The sequence below is a fragment of the Protopterus annectens genome, chromosome 5.part0 (assembly GCF_019279795.1).
Source record: "Protopterus annectens isolate FY-2018-M chromosome 5.part0, PAN1.0, whole genome shotgun sequence".
Taxonomy (NCBI): Eukaryota; Metazoa; Chordata; order Ceratodontiformes; family Protopteridae; genus Protopterus; species Protopterus annectens.
The window spans coordinates 1587619274-1587638390 of record NC_056735.1 but is presented as its reverse complement, the minus strand read 5'-3'; the positions used below and the strand labels follow the sequence as shown (position 1 = coordinate 1587638390).

At 44.6% G+C, this 19117-nt stretch overlaps 1 protein-coding gene across 1 annotated transcript in view; it reads left to right on the top strand.

Moving 5' to 3' along the window:
- Nucleotides 1–19117, top strand: part of LOC122802395 (DNA topoisomerase 1-like) — a 498452-nt gene that overhangs the window by 319504 nt on the left and 159831 nt on the right. The window contains exons 12-13 of the mRNA XM_044072020.1: nt 7629–7772; nt 8294–8479. Coding sequence (XP_043927955.1) covers nt 7629–7772; nt 8294–8479 — 330 coding nt within the window. The remainder of the gene's footprint in view (nt 1–7628; nt 7773–8293; nt 8480–19117) is intronic.

Here is a 19117-nt window from a genome sequence, read left to right as displayed (position 1 = left end):
ATGCCTGCTCGACTAGTCACCAGAGCTGTGAATGAAGACAAGGTGGTTTATACAGCCTACCTTGATCTGGCCAAGGCCTTTGATACCATTCCCCACTCAGGAGTCATAGAAAAACAGTAAGCTAGGCACCAATCCCTATATCACTAGGTGGCTTCCAAACTGGCTCACAGATGGAACCCACAGTGTGAAAGTAGTTTACTCCAAGTCAGACTGTCGACCAGTCACAAGTGGAGTCCCACAGGGTTCGGTTCTGTGTCCTCTCCTGTTTGGTGTCTACTTCTCTGAAGTCCAGGCCAACACGAAGGGACTCTGGCTGACAAAGTTCGCAGGCGATTGCAAGTTGGGAGCCATAATCAACTCCCCAAGTGATGTTGACATCCTACAGAAAGGCCTCACTGAGACCAGTGACTAGTGCCAGAACCGTGGCCTTAAGCAGGTGTCATCCCCTTTGGGAAAATCCCGGTTCTCATGAATTACATTGATTGTAGTCCACTGAACACAGAAGGCGTCATAAGAGATCTGGGAACACAGGTTGACGGCAGCCTCTCTCTTGACCACCACATTGCCACTGTGGTCAGAAAGTCCCTATGTGGCACATCTCATTACTAAGGGGTTTTGCATCCAGAAAGAGGTCATTGTTTCCCTCTACTCTTCCCTTATTAGGCCAATCATCAAGTACAATGGCCCACTTGGTATGTACCTCACTAGACAGCTACAACAACTGGAGAGGCAACAAAAATACCTCACAAAGAGGATCTTGGGCCTTAAAAACTTGCCCTATATGGACAGACTCAAAAATACTCCAACTATTCTCAGTCTCATATCGCCTAATTGGAGGTGATCTCTGCTTGACTTACAAAGCCATGTCTGACCAAGCTTTGTTAAAAATGCTACATCTAAAGAAATCCTATTTCCTCCGCACTACACACTCCAGAGACCTCAACCTCATTACCACAGTCAACAGAACAAGCTGGAGAGGAAGGTTCGTAACCCAGAGACTGCCCATGCTAAGGAATAGACTTCCAATACATGTCCAGTGGAGTGCCTCACTGGTCCTTTGCAAGAGAAATCTTGAGTGGATGGGAAATAGAAAATTCACCCTGGGGATCGCTTCAGTGGCTCTACTTGACAGAGGCACTGGGAACTAAAGTCGGGTGGCACGATGTCAGGGTAATCCTATGGGCTAGGCTTGTAAAGGCTCCAGGGCCATTGGCCTAGTACACACCTATGAACCTGTGTCAGAAGGGCTCCTTCTACGGCCCTTCCTCTCTCTAGTAGGCACATGGAATGGACTAGAAGACCACCTCATTTAAGGACTACCTCTTCTCAGCCACCCAAAGACGAGTCTTATCAGGGCAGAAATAATGGCAACAGTGTGCGACTGCCATGCCCTACTTCCACTGTCTACCTCTCTGGAAAAAAAATCACCTCAGACAACTGTGTGCTGGCAAAAGTGGAAAACAGATATTTACTATCATGGCAGGTAAAACCCAACCCTCAGGGCATTCCCTTCCTACCCAAAAGTCAACTCCACCTAATTTCACACATTATACAGAAACTACGGTCTCAAGGCACCATAGAACCCATCCCACTAGGACAAGAAGGAAAAGGTTTCTACTTCAGACTTTTCCTAGTTCCAAAAAATGATGGACCATGGAGACCAATCCTGGACTTATCCGTCCTAGGACTTTATCTGAAAGTCCCCTCTTTCAGAATGCTGTCTCTACAGACCCTGCTTCCACTGCTGCCACTACAAGCTTTCATGGCCACTTTCGACCTGAAGGAGGCTTACCTCCACATCCCCATACACCCAAACCATAGGAAATAGTTTGTTGGGCCCTGCTGTCATTTTCAGTTTACTGCCTTGCCCTTTAGTTTGTCCACTGCACCAAGAGTTTTCACAAAATGCCTAGCTCCCGCCATAGCATTCTGCAGGACCAAGGGCATACAGATCTTATCCATACCTGGATGAATATCCTCATTCTAGCAGAACAAGAGTAGACCCTCAAAAAGCATCTCCAATTCTCCATGTCCCTTCTTCAGGGATTAGGTTTCGCTCTGAACCTTTCCAAATCATCCCTATCCCCAGAACGAGACAAGGTCTTCATAGGGTGCAGGATCCTGACAGACCTAATGAAGGCATTTTTACCCAAAAAGAAGTTATCTCCCTGACAAATCTTTTCCAGAACCTTCTCCACACCGACCAGCTGTCAGCAAGACTGTTCTTGTGTCTCCTGGGTTTTTTGGCAGCCACTATCCCCATGTTTCCCCTAACCAGGCTGCATACGAAGAAAAGTCAGTGGTACTTAAAGAACATATGGTCCCAGCACAGCCATCCTTCAGACTCCCAAGTACCCTTCCTTCCTTGTCTACAAACAGAACTAAAGTGGTGGATACAACAAATACAAAGGAGTCCAGGCCTTCCTCTACACACACCCACACCAGGTCAACACATATGCACACACATGCTTCAGATCTGGGCTGGGGGGGGGGGGACTACTATGAAGGGATTCAAGGTGCATGCACCTTGGCAGACATCCCTCCTAAAGAAGCATATCAACGTCAGGGAAATGACAGCAGTTCTGCTAACCCTAAAGGCCTTTCTCCCTATCCTTCAGCCAAGCCCCCCCTACTAATCTTCACAGACAGCACCATTGTCATGTGGTACATCAACAAACGGGGGGGGGGGGGCAGGTCCTACCTCCTGTGCAGTCTGGCAATGCAAATTTGGGATGTAGCCTCACAGAACAACCTTATCCCTACAGGCAACATACATCACTTCCCAGGACAACCAGCAGGCAGATGCCCTAAACAGATCATTCTTCGTACACCACTAATGGATGTTACACAGGGAAGTTTTTCTAGACATTGTTATCCGATGGGGTACCCCTGAAGTAGATATGTTTGCCTCCCCCCTGAACAGACAACTTTGCAGAATTCTGTACCAAGCACCACTCACCCCTAGCTTAGAGAGTGGATGCCTTCATTTCATGGAAGGGAAGGTTTCTGTATGCCTTTCCACCCTTCCCTCTCATTCAGAAAGTCCTCCTGAAGGTCAGGAGAGACATGCTAGAAATCTTGTTGGTGACTCCCTACTGGCTAAGGCAGCATTGGTTCCCCCTTCTACAATCACTTGCCAAGGGCAGTCACCACAATTTACCTCACAAGGTGGACCTACTCACACAACAGAAGGGAACTCTTAGCCATCCACACCTACAGATGCTGAACTTTATTCTCTGGGTGATAAACATCTAGTACCCTTCAGACACCACTACAGAGTACGTGGTATCTATCCTGCAGGAGGCCAGGAAACCCAGTACAAGGAGATCTTGCATTTCTAAATGGCAGAGATTCTCCATCTGGTGTCTCCAAAGACATCTTGCATTTCTAAATGGCAGAGATTCTCCATCTGGTGTCTCCGTAGACATAAGGACCCCCTTCTTGCCAATGTCCCTTTAGTTTTGTCTTGTGTGTGAATTGATTAAAGCAGACCTTTCATACTGTTCTGTAAAGTACACCTCTCTGCTATTTCTGCCTGCCTTCCTCTGGAACCTCCTGTACTCTTCTGGTTGGATGTAAAACTTCTTAAAAGGGGCCTTACACATAAGTCCTCCCAGAAAGTTTACTCAACCACCATGGGACCTGAATTATATCCTGGAGAAACTTACACTACCTACATTCGAACCTGCCACCTCTGCATCACTGCAGATGTGCACATGGAAAACAGTCTTGCTGGTAACCATCACTTCTGCAAGAAGGGTGTCAGAGCTTCAAGCGCTCATGGCATGCCCCTCTTACACCATATTCCATAAAAACATGGTGACCCTGCCCATCAATCCCTCCTTCATGCCCAAAGTGGTCAACGAACTTTCACTAAACCAATCCATTCACTTACCTACCTTTTCCCCCTCTCCTCAGAATGACTATGAAAGAATACTATACTCCCTGGACATTCACAGGCAATTAAGATTTTAAACCAAGGCTATCAGAAAATCAAACCAGCTCTGTTTCCCTTCATTCCAGAGCCCTGGCCAAGGCAGCCGCTAAACAGACTGTTGCCTGTTGGATAAGAAATACCATTTCTTGCTGCCACTCATATCATGGAAAGGCTCTCAATCAGATCAGGGCTTATTCCACTAGAGCAGTAGTTTATTCCAAAGCCTTGAAACTCACAAAACGGCCAACTTCCTCCAATACACCTAATTCCAACAAATGAAAAAGCCAAAAAGGAGAGATGGTGCTGACTGCACAAAAGTTTAATCGCGTCTCCACACACTCAAATGAACGCTTTTTTAAAAAACACCTGCGTTTTCGTCCTAAAATGGACTTCATCAGATCTGATGAAGTCCATTTTAGGACGAAAACGCAGGTGTTTTTAAAAAAAGCGTTCATTTGATTGTGTGGAGACGCAATTAAACTTTTGTGCAGTCAGCACCATCTCTCCTTTTTGGCTTTTTCATTTGTTGGTATTCCAAAGCCTTCCTCAAAAGCTTGGACACTGCTACCATCCTTGAAGCAGCCACCTGGTCCATTGCGCATACCTTATCCAAATATTGCAAACTGGACAATATCTCCAGAGCAGGTTTTGCTAGGGCAGTCCTGCAAGGATTCCTGGAATTCGCCACCTCTTCCTCCACCCTTCCTCCTCCCTGAATTGTGGTACTCTCCCATAGTATGAATACTGCAACATGAAAATAGAAGGACATAGGATAGTTGTGTAAAATCTTACCAAAACCATAAATGTCCTTCTCTTCCATGTTGCAGTATTCCTTCCCTCCCTCCTGGCCCCCTTCTGAAATAGTCACAGGACTAACGGACTCCATGGAGCCCTTACCAGCACTAGGTCCATTCTGGGTCAACCAGCACTAGGTCCATTCTGGGTCAATCTGGGGCATTTGACCTATCTGAAAGACCTCTTTCGGCATCTCCTAGGCTACTGTCTGACTGGGCAGTTAGTTCTGAGGTCTGTGCATGCAGACGTCACATTTAAGGCCCCTAGTTTATGAACCTACGTGTGATGTTCCATACACCTGCAACAACCAGGCTGAAAGCTTTTGTATAGGAGCCGGACGTTCAGGTTGCCTGAGGCAGAGGATCCCATATGTTGGAATACAGCAACATGGAAGAGAAGGACATCTATGGTTATGGTAAGATTTTACAAAACTATTCTTGTTTACAGACTCATCTTAGGTGGCAATCCTCAGTCATGTCTGCTTATCTGAGGCATTAGCCTGAGTGAGGATGTGGTTTGGACTGTCTTGAGGCTTCTGTCACTTCATCAGTCTTTATGGTGCCTGTCACATGTGTGACAAAGATATTCAGTGAAATATGATGCATCCTTGGCTGTAGAGCTGTCGTGTAGTGGTTCACATCTGGGAAGTAGTGAACATGTGACCAGATTCAGTGATTCACACCACCAGCCCTATCCTGATAATTTGGTAGCCCTGTTTGGTTAACCTTTGAGTGGACACCTTGGAGGTTTACATTGCTCCCACTCTGAAGGTGGTCTTTACACTGTTCTACTTGGTTTAACACTGAAAATGTTTCCATTGGCTGGGGCTGTTACTGTCCATGTTTCCTCTGCTTCCTGTGCAGTCATTAAATGCCGAGCAACCTCATGTGATACTGTTTGCCCTGTGGTGGCACACATGATCCCTGGTAGTACAGCAAGCTGTACAGTTAAATCCTCCTCCACCCCCACCCCCTGCATTCCTCTTAGGTTGTTGTTGCTCTTCACAAAATATCTGGCAGAAGTCTGCGAATCTGACAAAATTAAGTGATAGAACTTGGTAAGATAAACTGGTGTAAGAGGTCTCCAAGAGTTGAACATGGAAGCCTTTTTTCACTTGGGTCAAAAGGCATCAATCTCAATCTGCTGTGATTTCTTAAAGTTTAGTGTGTGCTGCTGTATTTCCAACAGTTAGCTCACAGAGTAGGACACCTGGTTGATGTGTTGGGTAGTTCTCTGCGGTGAGTACCTCTGCAATCTGTTGTGTTCGGATAAGTCATCCATCTGCTTTCCAACACTAAGTTGGACAGTTCTGTGCATCTTTGGGCTTTGCTTGCTGCAGATGGCTCCAGGAGCCAGAAGTGCTGCTTCAAACTAGTTTGTGTCAGTGATTTCCTGCAGAAGGGACACGTACACCCCCCTCCCCACACACGCATGTTTGGACAGAGGAAAATAAGCTGGCGAATGTAGCGCAGGAAGTCTCTCTCGAATCATTGTACTAAAATTGTCACAAGATTGTCTTAATTAAACTGTGTGTGTTGTCTGTTTTGTTTTGGAAATAAAAAAGAAAATCTGTGTTGTATAGCTTTTGTGTATTGAGGGTATAAATTGTTGCTGAGTTAAGAGAAATGGTGATAGCCTCTTTAGAGTAAGGTTGGTCAACGTGGCTACGATACAAGGGGTAAAATTGTATAACTTGTGTTGGGTATATACAGGGAAGGTACCTGTGGTACAATGTGATGATCAGGTAGTGCCTACGAGTAGGTGATATAAATGTGTTCCTTTTTCTAGATTGTGGAGATCTGAGAGCTGTTTCGAGTTTCAAACATAATAAAGCTAGGATTGATATTCATAAATGTCATCCATCAAATGGGGAGTCTGGGCTGAAGTGACAGGCAGAACAGGTGGGGGGGTGATGCATCATTGGACGCATAATTAGTTTTATCCTACTAGAGTCTGTCAGGTCAGTGAAAGTGTTAACTACATTAAAAGTTGGATAATTTTTGTCAAAAAATGTTCATTCAATTGGTAATAGAAATGTATTGGGTCATTGGTGACCAGTATATGTCAGAACTTAAGATTTCTTGTAAATGACTTTCTCTAATTGTAGAAATGCAGAATAATATACCCACATTTTGAGTGATGTAGTGACTGTGTACCCAGGAGTCTTGTGCTGAAATAAGATTACAGCAAGATGGTAATGTGTAGGTGGGAGCTAAAGTGCTCAACATGAGGAAAGAGGAGATGACTTTTAGATTGGGGGGGGGGGGGGTGCCAGAATTTGGATGCAAGAATGAAGAAGAAATGGTCTTTACAGTGCAGTTTAGTTTGGGGTATCAGGAGTGAGGGAGTTAATTGGGAGAGTTTGTGGATGTTGTAGGGAGTGGTTTATTAGGAGATTGGTTGCAAGTGGTGGGAAGGCATCTTATTGGAGTAGTTTAGAGACCCTAGGAGTAGCTGAACTCTGGAAGAGACTGGTAGCCATTTGGCTTTCAAGAGGATGATGCAGAGGAGCTCCTGGGGGAGGGGGGAGTTGGAAGTGAACCTGCAGATTGTTTTTAGCAAACTGTAGAGGAGATGAGATGTTTTTGTTTTCATAAAGGCTGTGGCTATGATGGCTGGTCCGTATTCAAGTTGAGCAAGGAGGACCCTGTCTATTGCAGCTGTTAACTGGTATGAAGAGAGAGGGAGATTTTCCAGCACCAGACCAGATCTTTTTCCTGCTGTGCAAGAAAATTTATTAATGTATAATAAAATTGTTAAATGTAAATATTTTCAGTAAAATTCAAGCTTAAAGATATCTATATGCCTCATAATGTTTCCCCACTAAAATATACGATTTTTCATCCACTTCTGAAAAGTCAGCGTTCACCATTTTTGTTTTTTTTTATTTCCCTAGGGTGAAAAGGATTGGCAGAAATATGAGACTGCACGACGGTTGAAGAAATGTGTAGATAAAATTCGTGCACAGTATCGTGAAGATTGGAAATCAAAAGAGATGAAAGTGCGGCAGAGAGCTGTAGCACTCTACTTCATTGATAAAGTAAGTGCCCCCCACACACAAATGCACACACCCATTGTCAGCATATTCATCAGATATTCTAACCTAGATGTGTGAGGCTCCTAGATCAGCAGATCTCAGTATGAGGATTTGCCCTACTTTTTTCTTACAGTAAACTGCTTTATTAATTCTAAGAGTGTGTGTGCTTGCTGAATGAAAGTGACATGAAAAAAGATTAACATAATTGAATAATCAATAAGCAAAACAAACTTTGCTGTAGGGGAAGGACATGTTTTTTTGTCTGACTTGGTTTGTAACTAAAGTATGTGCAAAGCCCATCTTGGCTTGCAGACTTAATGAACATTACACATGGATAGAGTACTCCCCTTCCCCCTCCAAAATGCAAGCACAATGACGTGATGTAAATGAGATGTAGTGAAAGTGTATGTTTTTTTTTATATTTGAAACTGTTAACATGTTTCCATTGCTGTATTCTGAAATATTTAGACTGTTGTGAAAGTTGTTTCATAACTTTTTTTATATATCGTTTTGACTTTCCCTAGCTGGCACTGAGAGCAGGAAACGAAAAGGAGGAAGGAGAAACTGCGGACACTGTAGGTTGCTGTTCACTGCGTGTTGAGCATATTAACTTACATCCTGAGATAGACGGACAGGAATACGTTGTTGAGTTCGACTTCTTGGGTAAAGACTCCATTCGGTATTACAACAAAGTTCCTGTGGAAAAACGGGTATGGGTTTTTTTTTTTTGTAATCTGGTGAAGGCATTGTATGTTTTGAACCATTAGGGCCTGTACTTCCACTTCTGTGTTCTAACCAGAAATGAGTCACAAATGAAAAAAGTACAAGTAAGCTTTTTAGGGGGCATAAACTGCTTTATGACTAATTTGTTGCTGGATAAATCATTGCATGTTGGGACCTTGGCATGGCACATTTTGAGTGTTAACAGCTGGCTTATTGTCTTCTCCAGACTAATGCCTAGAATTAGCGGACTCTTAAGCACTCAAGGGTTTGCTGGAGTTTGTGCTGCTGCATTGAAAGAAAGGGTAGGGGTCGAACACGAATAGAAGTCAAAATATAGAGCATCAGTGGGACTGATTGACCACGTTGAACAGAAACCCAGTGGATAATGATAAAGCGAGGAGAATTTGAGAAAGGGTAACTGTGTAGAGGTAGTTTGGTTAAAAACTAGTGATTCCGCTGCAGTATGGGGATCCAGAATGTTTCAGAATTACACTTCTGAAATGGATACCCTTAAAACAGTTGATACTTTGGAAGGAACACTGTAAACAACCGTTTCTTGCGTAGTTTATCACTGGTTTGTGACTTTTTTTGCACTTTGGAAAGAAGAGTTGCAGTTACGTGGCACAAGCAGATGAGGAAAAATAAAAAAAAACTTGTGTGCATTTTGGGGCAAGACATACCCTTTAAAATTATACAATCTGCTGAGAAGAGATTTCACAGCAGAAAGAATTAAAGGGAAGCAAGGAATGTTGGCAGTAAGATTTGAGCCAGGGAGAGTAAGATAGTAATGTAGCTAGTGAAGGAGGGGAAAAATAGGAAGCTACAGTTGTGGAAACTTGGGGTGGGGAGTCAAATCATGTCCCTTTAAAGCTTCACTTGTAAAGCTGTTCTGCAGCTAGGGTCACCAGGGTCACCACCTGTCCTACTTTGCGAGGGACAAGTCCCTCTTTGAGCAGTTGTGTCCTACAAAAAAATTGTAAAAATGGCAAATGTCCTGAAATTTTAGGACAAAATGATTTCCTATATTTTATGTAATAGTCGCATAAAACAGTTATTCTGTATCAGAAACACCTAAATGTTATAAGAAACAGAATAAGCAAGTAAAATGCTACAAGAATAAGCTTTTATTTAGGAAAAAAAAGTTTTGACCTTTGTACTGGCTGTGGGAATGTTTCGGCTTGCAAAATATAACGTTTGTACCAAAAATGTCCCACTTTGGGCATTTGAAAAGGTGGCTACCCTGTGTGTAGCTTAATGATCAGCTAAGGTTTTTAGGTCTCCTAGCTGAAATGACACTCTTCAAAAAAAATTAACAGAACCACAGCTGGCAAATTTCATGATGGCCATAGGGATAGTGCTGTGCTACTGTGAAAAGATTGGTAAGCAGTGGCTGAGTGAGCAGTCCCAAGAAATTTAGAGATTGGGGAAAAAGTAGCGACAATGATTTTGAGATTTGTATGCACCCCCCACCATGCCACTGCAACAGTAATATGTTTAGTGTTTTTGTTTTTCCTGCATTCCAGAAAAAAGTGTGCGTTTACATTGGTTAGTAACACACTTAGAGACGTTCGGACAGAGAGAGGAAATTAGGAACAAATCTGTAGGTAGAAATCAAGAATTGTGCCTTTAAATCAGGGTATTATAAGACTACTGGGCAAGATTTCAAAGGACAATTCAGAGCAAAGGTATGTAAATTAGGGTTGCCATGGTGATGGTCTACGAATAAAATTGATTCAAGTTAGGAAAGTAAGTAAAGCAGGCTGTTGAATGATTGATGTCTGTCCAACCAGTAGATGTGCTAAGCTGTAAACAGTTGCATTTGGTAAATCATGAAGTTTTAGGTAATGATTTTATTTGAAGTGTTATACAGGTTGTTGTTTTTACGTTTAGTTTTGGAATTAAATCCACAAAAAGTAGTATTTTAACTAGATGAAACCTGTTTTGTCTTGTCAGGACTGTTGCTTGCAAAGAAAATATTTACTCCTTCCATAGTTTGTACTGGGTTTTTGCAGACTCATTGCATAGAATGTTGGCACTCTGACATCTTTATTACCTTTTCCTTTTGGTGTTTTACAGTTTAAAGTCAAGTAGCTTTTCATTAGTTAAGAAAGATTAGTCATTTACAAAGCACTAACTACATACACTGAAGACATTTACATACCTAGATGAATTGGGCCACACAATTCTTACCAGGGATAGTGCTCACAGCCCTCCTGGACATGAGCAGTCATCACTAAATGCAATCTTGGGTGTTGACTAGCATTTCTGTGGTATTACTTTGGGAAGAAACGGCTAGGCTTAAAATGACCTCCGGGTTAATAGCCTAGTAATCTACTATGTTCCCGTGAATTAGCTACAGGGATACTAAAAACTGATAAAGGGTAATGCCTCCCATGTTAAGTAGTCACATGATCTATTCACACCCCAGTCAGAACTGGCCTAGGACTGCAGAACGGGGCGTGGATGAAAACTTTCTCATTATTTTGCAGGCAAATACTGATGTTCTTCGTGTTTCACTGTTGCAGTCATCATACTTGCGTTATCCTGCCAAGGTATCCCTCAGTCGGCCCGAATACCAGAGGCTTAGTGTTTCTGCGTTGGTTGCTGTCGCTTCAGGACTGACGTCCGATTTATCAGGGGTATAAAAACAGGCAGCCAATGCCATTACATCAGTCTTTCTTGCCGAGGAGCCAGAAGCAGTTCGCATGAGTGCTGGTCGGCCGCTACCTGAGTTTTTGTTTCCAAAATTGAATCATCCTGAAGTCTTCTAAAGCTGAGTACCCCGTTGGGGATCCTTTTTTCTTGCTCTAACCGATGTCAGAAAAAGTTAATTGTCTTGCCTGTGGAAAGCAAATACCACACTGAGATTTTCATTCTTACTGCATCACCTGTTTAGGCCTAGACCACGACGTACCTCACTGTCGGTTTTGTGCTTTGTTCAACGCTTGAACTATTCGTAGTCGGGCCCTTATTGTAGCTAAATACTTTCGTTCTCAATCTCTGTATTCCGAAATGGTAAGCCATCTGACTACCGATCTTCTGAAAAAAAGTAAGGATAAAGACAGAGACAGACCACACAGGTCCAAAACTGCCAACGAAACTTCCGTTAAGCTAGTCGCCAGTTCGCCAGTACTCAGTGAGGTGCTTTCGCAGCCCCTGATTTCCGCTTTGATGGATTCGCAGGCCTCTACCGAGACCTGTTCAGAGTCAGGTATGCCGCGAGACTCTTCTTTGAGTATGGAACTGTCTCTACCCTTGGATGGGTGCAGAGCCACTGTGCAGGCACTGGCTTTTGAGGAAGTTCTTCACATTACCGATATTCGACACAAACTGGTGACTTTCGCATATTCAGTTCTTTCTAAAACTACCGAGCTTTTAAGGCCAAGAGTACGAGCTATGCCTAAAAAAGACTATCCAAACTTAAGCGCCTGCTTCCTTTCCACAATCTCAGATGCTTTAAAATGGCAGAATCCCTGATCATGCTGATTAGGGAATGCCAATCTGCTTTATCTCACCAAGAGTCCGGCAACTCTGAGGTTTCTGAATATGAAGACATGCCCTTATCTGCCTATGATGGTTCAGATGCAGAGGAGTCCATTGCTTCTGCCTTCCCCTCCAGAGGATTTTTCTTTTGGTGAAACCCTACATACTTTGAGAGCATTTCCATTGGGAATGCCAAGCTTATCCTCAGTCCAAAAAGAGACTGGGAATTTTTAGATTTACCACAGCACAGACCCTTAACTATCCCTCCTGTTCTGGATGTTGTGGATGATGTCTTTATGGAATCCAGTCTAACTCCTAATAATTTACCCCCTGCTCCAAGGAAACCAGACCGGTACTACAGAGTCTCTGACTCACAAATTTCTCTACAAAAATCCTAATGCTGACCCAGAGGTCATCTCCCAAGGACCTAAAGGAATAAAAGCAACTACAGCTCAGAATCCTAAGAATCCCACCCCTTTGGACAGGGATTCCCAAGCTTTAGACAGATGGGGTAAAAAAGTATACACCTCGGCATCTCTCGCCATTAGAGCATTGAACTGTCAGTTCCACATGCTGAAATATCAGCAATAGACTATGGAACTTAAGCAAAAAATGATCTACTTTTCCTGACTCTGCAGAAAATAATTACAGGGGCTTATGCATTCTGCAAGCCAAGTCAGCAAGCATACTCTGCAATGTGGATGTTCATCGTGCATACAGCTGCAGCAATCACATATGGGTTCTCTGCCGTCAGGCAGGTCCTCGGTCGGCAGAATTCCAAAGTCTTGGTCCGGCGTCTGTTGTTGTCGCCTTCTTCCCTGACGTCAGTGCGACAGGGGTATATGTCACAGCCGACGCCATATTCTTCAGTCTTTTTTGCCGCGCGGTGCCCGAAGCAGAAGCAGTTCGCAAGTGCCGGTCGGCCAGCTCCTGAATTTACAAAAAATTGGAAACTGAAGTCTTCTTTAAAGCTAAGTACCCCGTTGGGGAAACTGTTCTTGCCTCAGACCGATGTCAGACAAAGTTAACAATTGTATTTCTTGTGGGAAGCAAATACCACATAAGGATTTCCATTCCCTCTGGATACCTTGTTTAGGCCTAGACCACGACGTCTCGGGCTGTCGCTTTTGTGCGACTTTCAATAAACGCACTATTAAGCGTCGGGCGGAGTTCGCCCAACATTATTTTGGTACAGCCTTTGATTATAAAATGTCGTCGGATACTCCGACTACCGTTTTGTCCAAAAAACGCAAGGACAAAGACCGACACCACGCCAAAACCGGCTACACGTGGTCCAGTTCTCAGCGAGATGCCTATGCAGTCCCTGACTACCGGCGACACTTCCTTGGCGGTGTCTTCTGTACCCGAGACCGCAGGTACCTCGGCCCTTACTCAGACTACAACCACCGAAACCACTGTTAGTGTTGAACCTCCTAATGGGGACAGGTCCACTTCCTCCCAGGGTGTATTTAGGCCCTCTTCTTCCTTTTCCATTAAGGCCTTTACTAAGACCAAATCAGCCATGCATCCCAAGAGGCCTGTTGCACAGGGCCCATCCCCAGGCCCCATGCCTAAAAAGCATTTGCTTAAAATGGCTGAGGATTTAATTACCCTTATCAGGGGCTCCCAGCCCCCTCCAGAAAAGAGACCCAGAGTGGAGGAAGATTCCCCCTCTTCTGAACAGGGCTCCATTATCTCAGAACATTCTGATGTAGAGGAACACTCGTACTCCCCTTATGAAGATTCTGATGCAGAACAGCCAGTTCCTTCTGTATCTCCCCCAGAGGATTTTTCCTTTGGGGAAACTTTGCACACCTTGAGGGAGCACTTCCATTGGGAAGGCCAAGACTTTTCTGATTCCAAGAAAAGACTTGGGGAATTTCTTTTGTTCAGCACAGACCTCTGGCTATACCTCCAGTCCTGGACATACTTGATGATGTTTACTCTGTGGCTTGTCTTAATCCGGATTCCCTGCCTCCTGCCCCAGTCAAACCTGATAGGTACTACAGAGTTCCTAATTCCCACCAATTTCTGTTCAAAAGCCATAATGCTGACCCTGAAACTATTTCTCAAGGCCCCAAGGGAATGAAGGCCTCTACTGCCAAGAATCTACTACCTTCCGAAAGAGAATCTAGATCCTTAGACAGGTGGGGGAAAAAGGTATACACCTCGGCCACCCTAGCCATGAGAGCCTTAAATTGTCAGTTCCATATGCTTAAATATCAGCAGTTTCTATTATCACAATTAAGAAACAAAATGTCTCAGCCTGAACAACCAGATTTAAAGGAATTGCAGGATATGATGCATAGCGCAGAACAAGTGGGTAAACACCTTACAATGTGGCTATGATGCCTTAGAGGCCTCAAGTAGAGCTGCTGTTACAGGATCAGTTATTCGTAGACATGCCTGGCTTAGGGAACAAAGCTTGCCTGATCATGTTAAAGCTAAACTGCTAGATGCTCCTTTACAAAAGGATGTGTCATTTGGTACTAATGCTGAGGAGATACTACGAAAAATGGAAGAAAAAGCTAAATCTATGCAAACTGTCAAGGCCTTTCTTCAGGTACAGCCACCACGTTTTAGCAGAAATTGGCCTTCTAAAAACTGGTCCTTTCCAGCCACGGACAAGCCCCAAAGAGGTAGATACAGGCGCACAAGGGGCAGAGGACAATCTCAAGGATCTTAGAGGCAGACAATGGCAAACTCCAGCACCAAGAGGTGGCGAAGACAGTGCACAACAATACAGAAAGCAAACCCAATGACTTCCTCCTTTTTCTGCCCAGCAATTCCCAGCTGGCAGCTCCCCTAGGAGGAAAGCTGGCACTATTTACAAGAAACTGGCATATGATCACAACAGACAAATGGATCCTGGACATTATAAACAGAGGCTACAGATTTCATTTTCACACTCTCTTCCAAAAATGAGAGGCATGCCAAACCTGCCACACAATCAAAGGGCAGAGGCGCAAATACAAATTTCAAAACTCATGGAAATGAAAGCTATTCAGGAGGTTCCAACTCCCGAACAAGGTCAAGGTTTTTATTCCAGACTTTTCCTGGTACCAAGAAAAGGAACCGACTGGAGGCCCATTTTGGACTTCTCCATCTTAAATACATTTCTACTCGTACCAAAATTCAAGATGCTCACATTACAGCAGCTTCTTCCCATGCTGGGCAAGGAGTTTTGGCTGGTAACATTGGACCTCAAGGAGGCATACCTGCATGTCCCAATCAGACAAAGCTGCAGAAGATACCTCAGATTTCTTGCAGGTTCAATCCACTATCAATTCTCTGCATTGCCCTTTGGCTTATCTACTGCACCCAGCATATTCACGAAATGCCTGGCATCAGTAATTGCATACTGCAGACTTCAAGGGATAGAAATTTACCCTTATTTGGACGACTGCCTGATCCAAGCGGACAGCAAACACACACTTCTGGAACATCTGGCTTATGCAACACGGTTACTGAACTCTCTGGGATACACAATCAGCAAAGAGAAATCCAGTCTAACACCATCTCAGAAAATAACTTTCCAGGGTGCCAGCTTGGACACAAACACCCAGATGGCCTATCTTACGCCAGAAAAACAGGGGCAACTAACTCAGTACTTCAAAACATTAGCAAATTGTACCAGGCTTACTGCAAGGAAAATCGTGCAGGCTCTGGGTTTCATGGCATCTTGCATTCTTTTAATCCCATGTGCAAAGTTGCATATGAGGAAACTTCAGTGGTACCTAAAAAACCTATGGTCTCAACACAGCCACAGCTTGGAAACAATAATACCAATAATTCCCTGTTTGCAAAAGGAATTTCTATGGTGGGCCCAAGCATGCCAAACGAACACAGGCCTCCCATTCTGCAAGCCTCAAGCAAATCAAGTCATCAAAACAGACGCCTCAGAATACGCCTGGGGGGCGCACATGACAGACAGGTGCATTCAGGGCAAATGGTCCCAAAAGGAAAAGCACCTTCACATCAATCAAAAAGAAATGCTAGCAGTGGTAAATGCAATTACAGCTTTCAAGGACCTCCTGCATCCAGGACAATTGCTTATAAGAACAGACAACACCACAGTAATGTGGTACATAAACAAACAAGGAGGAACACTTTCATATCCCCTGTGCAGACTAGCCATGACACTTTGGAACTTGGCTCTGGAATGGCAAATCAAACTTCAAGCACAATACTTGCCAGGTTTGGAAAACACGCTGGCAGACAATCTAAGCAGAAATATTACAGATCCACACGAATGGAAGTTGCATCCACAGATGTTTACAAAGATAATCCAAGCGTGGGGAAGGCCAGACATAGATCTCTTCGCCTCCCACAGGAATCATCAACTGGAAAAGTTTTGTTCAAGGACCTTTCACCCAAAGGCCTGGAGAGTGGACGCCCTTTCATTCAGATGGACAGGATGGACAGTCTACGCTTTCTCACCTCTGCCTCTTATACCCAAGGTGCTCTTGAAAGCAAGAGCAGACAGACCGAAGATGATACTAATTGCTCCAGACTGGCCAAGACAGCACTGGTACCCACTCCTGAGGAGCCTAACACATGCTCCTCCCTGGCCACTACCTCTAATGCCTCTTCTACTGACTCAGCACAGCTACAAAACTCTTCACAGTCAGCTGAAAACACTCAATCTCGCTGCATGGAAAATTCCTTAACACCACAACAGACCCTACTCACCAAAGAGGTGCAGGATGTCATTCTGGAGGCCAGGAGGCCATCTACTAGGAAGACTTACTCTGCAAAATGGAAACTGTTTTGCTCTTGGAATGAGAAAAAAGGCCAGGACCTTAGAAAACTGAATTTGCCTCTGGTATTACAGTATCTAGCTGAGCTGCTGAACAGTGGACTTTCATTTTCTTCCATAAAAATCCATGCCTCAGCCATTTCTGCAGAATTCAATACGGATCCACCTTTATTCTCTCACCCACTTTTAAGGCAATTCCTCAGAGGGGCTAAAAATATAAGACCCCCAAGGAAACAACCAGTGCCAGCCTGGGATCTTAATTACATTCTAGAAAAATTAACATTGCCTCCCTTTGAGCCAGCTGCCTCAACAGATTTGCAATATTTGTCCTGGAAAACAGCTTTCCTTCTGGCCATTACCTCAGCTCGTAGGGTTTCGGTGTTCAGGACAGGGTCTCCCTTCGAACCAACCCGTCATTTATGCCTAAAGTGGTATCCAGGGTAGCTTTAAATCAAGCCATACACTTACCTACCTTCTACCACAATCCTCAAAACAAAGGGGAAAAGCTGCTTCATTCCTTAGACATCCATAGACAGCTACGTTATTATTTGGACAGAACAAAGCCTTTCAGGAAATCTGAACAACTTTTTGTGTCCTACGCTGTAGGAGCTCAAGGAAAGCCCGTTACCAAACAGACTATTTCAAAATGGATAGACCACTGTATACGATCCTGTTACTCCTATCATGGGAAACCTGTCCCTGTAGGCATCAGACCCCACTCCAGCAGGGCCACAGCTACCTCTACAGCCTTCCTCAGAGGAGTTCCTACCAAAGATATTTTGGAGGCAGCCACTTGGAGTTCTGTACATACCTTCACAAGACACTGTACATACCTTCACAAGACACTACCACCTGCCTTTATATTCCAAAACTAGAGCAGGCTTTGCTACTGCTGTGTTGCAGGGCATTCTGGCTCATCCCAGTTCCACCTAGTGCCTACCACCCTGTGCGTAGCTTTGGGACTCTACCCATATGTGATTACTGCAGCTGTATGCACGATGAGGATCTGTGCATCATCAGTTCTGCACTTCCCTTTGGCTTATCCACTGCTCCCAGAGTTTTCACAAAATGCCTGGCTCCAGCCATTGCATATTGAAGACTGAAAAAGATTCCAATATACCCTTACTTGGACGATTGCCTGATTCAGGCAGACAGTCAGGAAAAGCTGTTGCAGCACCTGACATTTGTAAAGGACCTTCTAACATCCCTGGGATACACTGTCAATGAAAAGAAGCCAAAACTAGTCCCCAGTCAAAAAATCGTATTCCTGGGAGCAAGGTTGGACACAGCATCCCATATGGCATTCCTTACTCCAGAAAAACAAGCCTATCTGACAGGCTGCTTCGCTCAAATGGCCACCAGAACCCAGCTATCTGCAAGGAAAATCCCGCAGGCTCTAGGGTTCATGATCTCCTGCATTCTACTAATTCCATATGCCAGGCTGCATATGAGGAAACTTCAGTGGTGGTACTTTGGTGCCAACATTCTCAGGACCTGGAAACTATCATACCTATAATACCTTGTCTAAGGACGGAGTTTCTTTGGTGGGCAGTAGCATGCAACCACAACAAGGGACTTCCCTTTACACACCCCCATGTCGCCCGGACCCTAACCACAGACTATGCCTGGGGTGCACATCTGGACGGCAGGTGCATTCAGGTCCACTGGAGCCCAAACCAAATTCATCTGCACATCAGCCAAAAAGAGATGCTAGCTGTTCAGCACTCTGACAGCTTTCAGATCCCTACTCTCATCGGGGCCCCCTTCTAATAAAAAATGACGACACCACAGTGATGTGGTACATCAGCAAGCAGGGGGAACCCACTTTTACCCACTCTGCAGTCTAGCCGTGACCCTGTGGAATGCTGCCTCAGCTATGCATGTTCACCTGCAAGCTCAGTTTCTGCCAGGCAAGCAAAACTCTCTGGCAGACAACTTAAGCAGAAATCTCCTAGATCTACACGGGTGACAGTTGGACCACAACACCTTCAGCCTTCTGACCCAGAAATGGGGTACCCCAAAGGTGGACCTATTTGCCTCCCCCTTCAACCACCAGCTCAGCAAATTCTGCACCAGAGTACCTCACAGCAAGGCCTGGAAAGTGGATGCCCTAGCCTTCCACTGGGCAAATCTCTCAATCTATGCCTTCCCCCCTCTGCCTCTTCTTACAAGAGTACTACTCAAGATAAGGCAGGAAAGACAAAGGGCAATCCTGATTGCCCCAGACTGGCCACGCCAACACTGGTACCCACTACTGCTCAATCTGTCATCGGTGCCACCATGGCGCCTACCTCAGATCCCAACCCTCCTCACTCAGCAGGAGAGAGAGATCTTGCATTCGCAGTTGCAAACTCTGAACCTTGCAGCCTGGCTTATTCCTTGA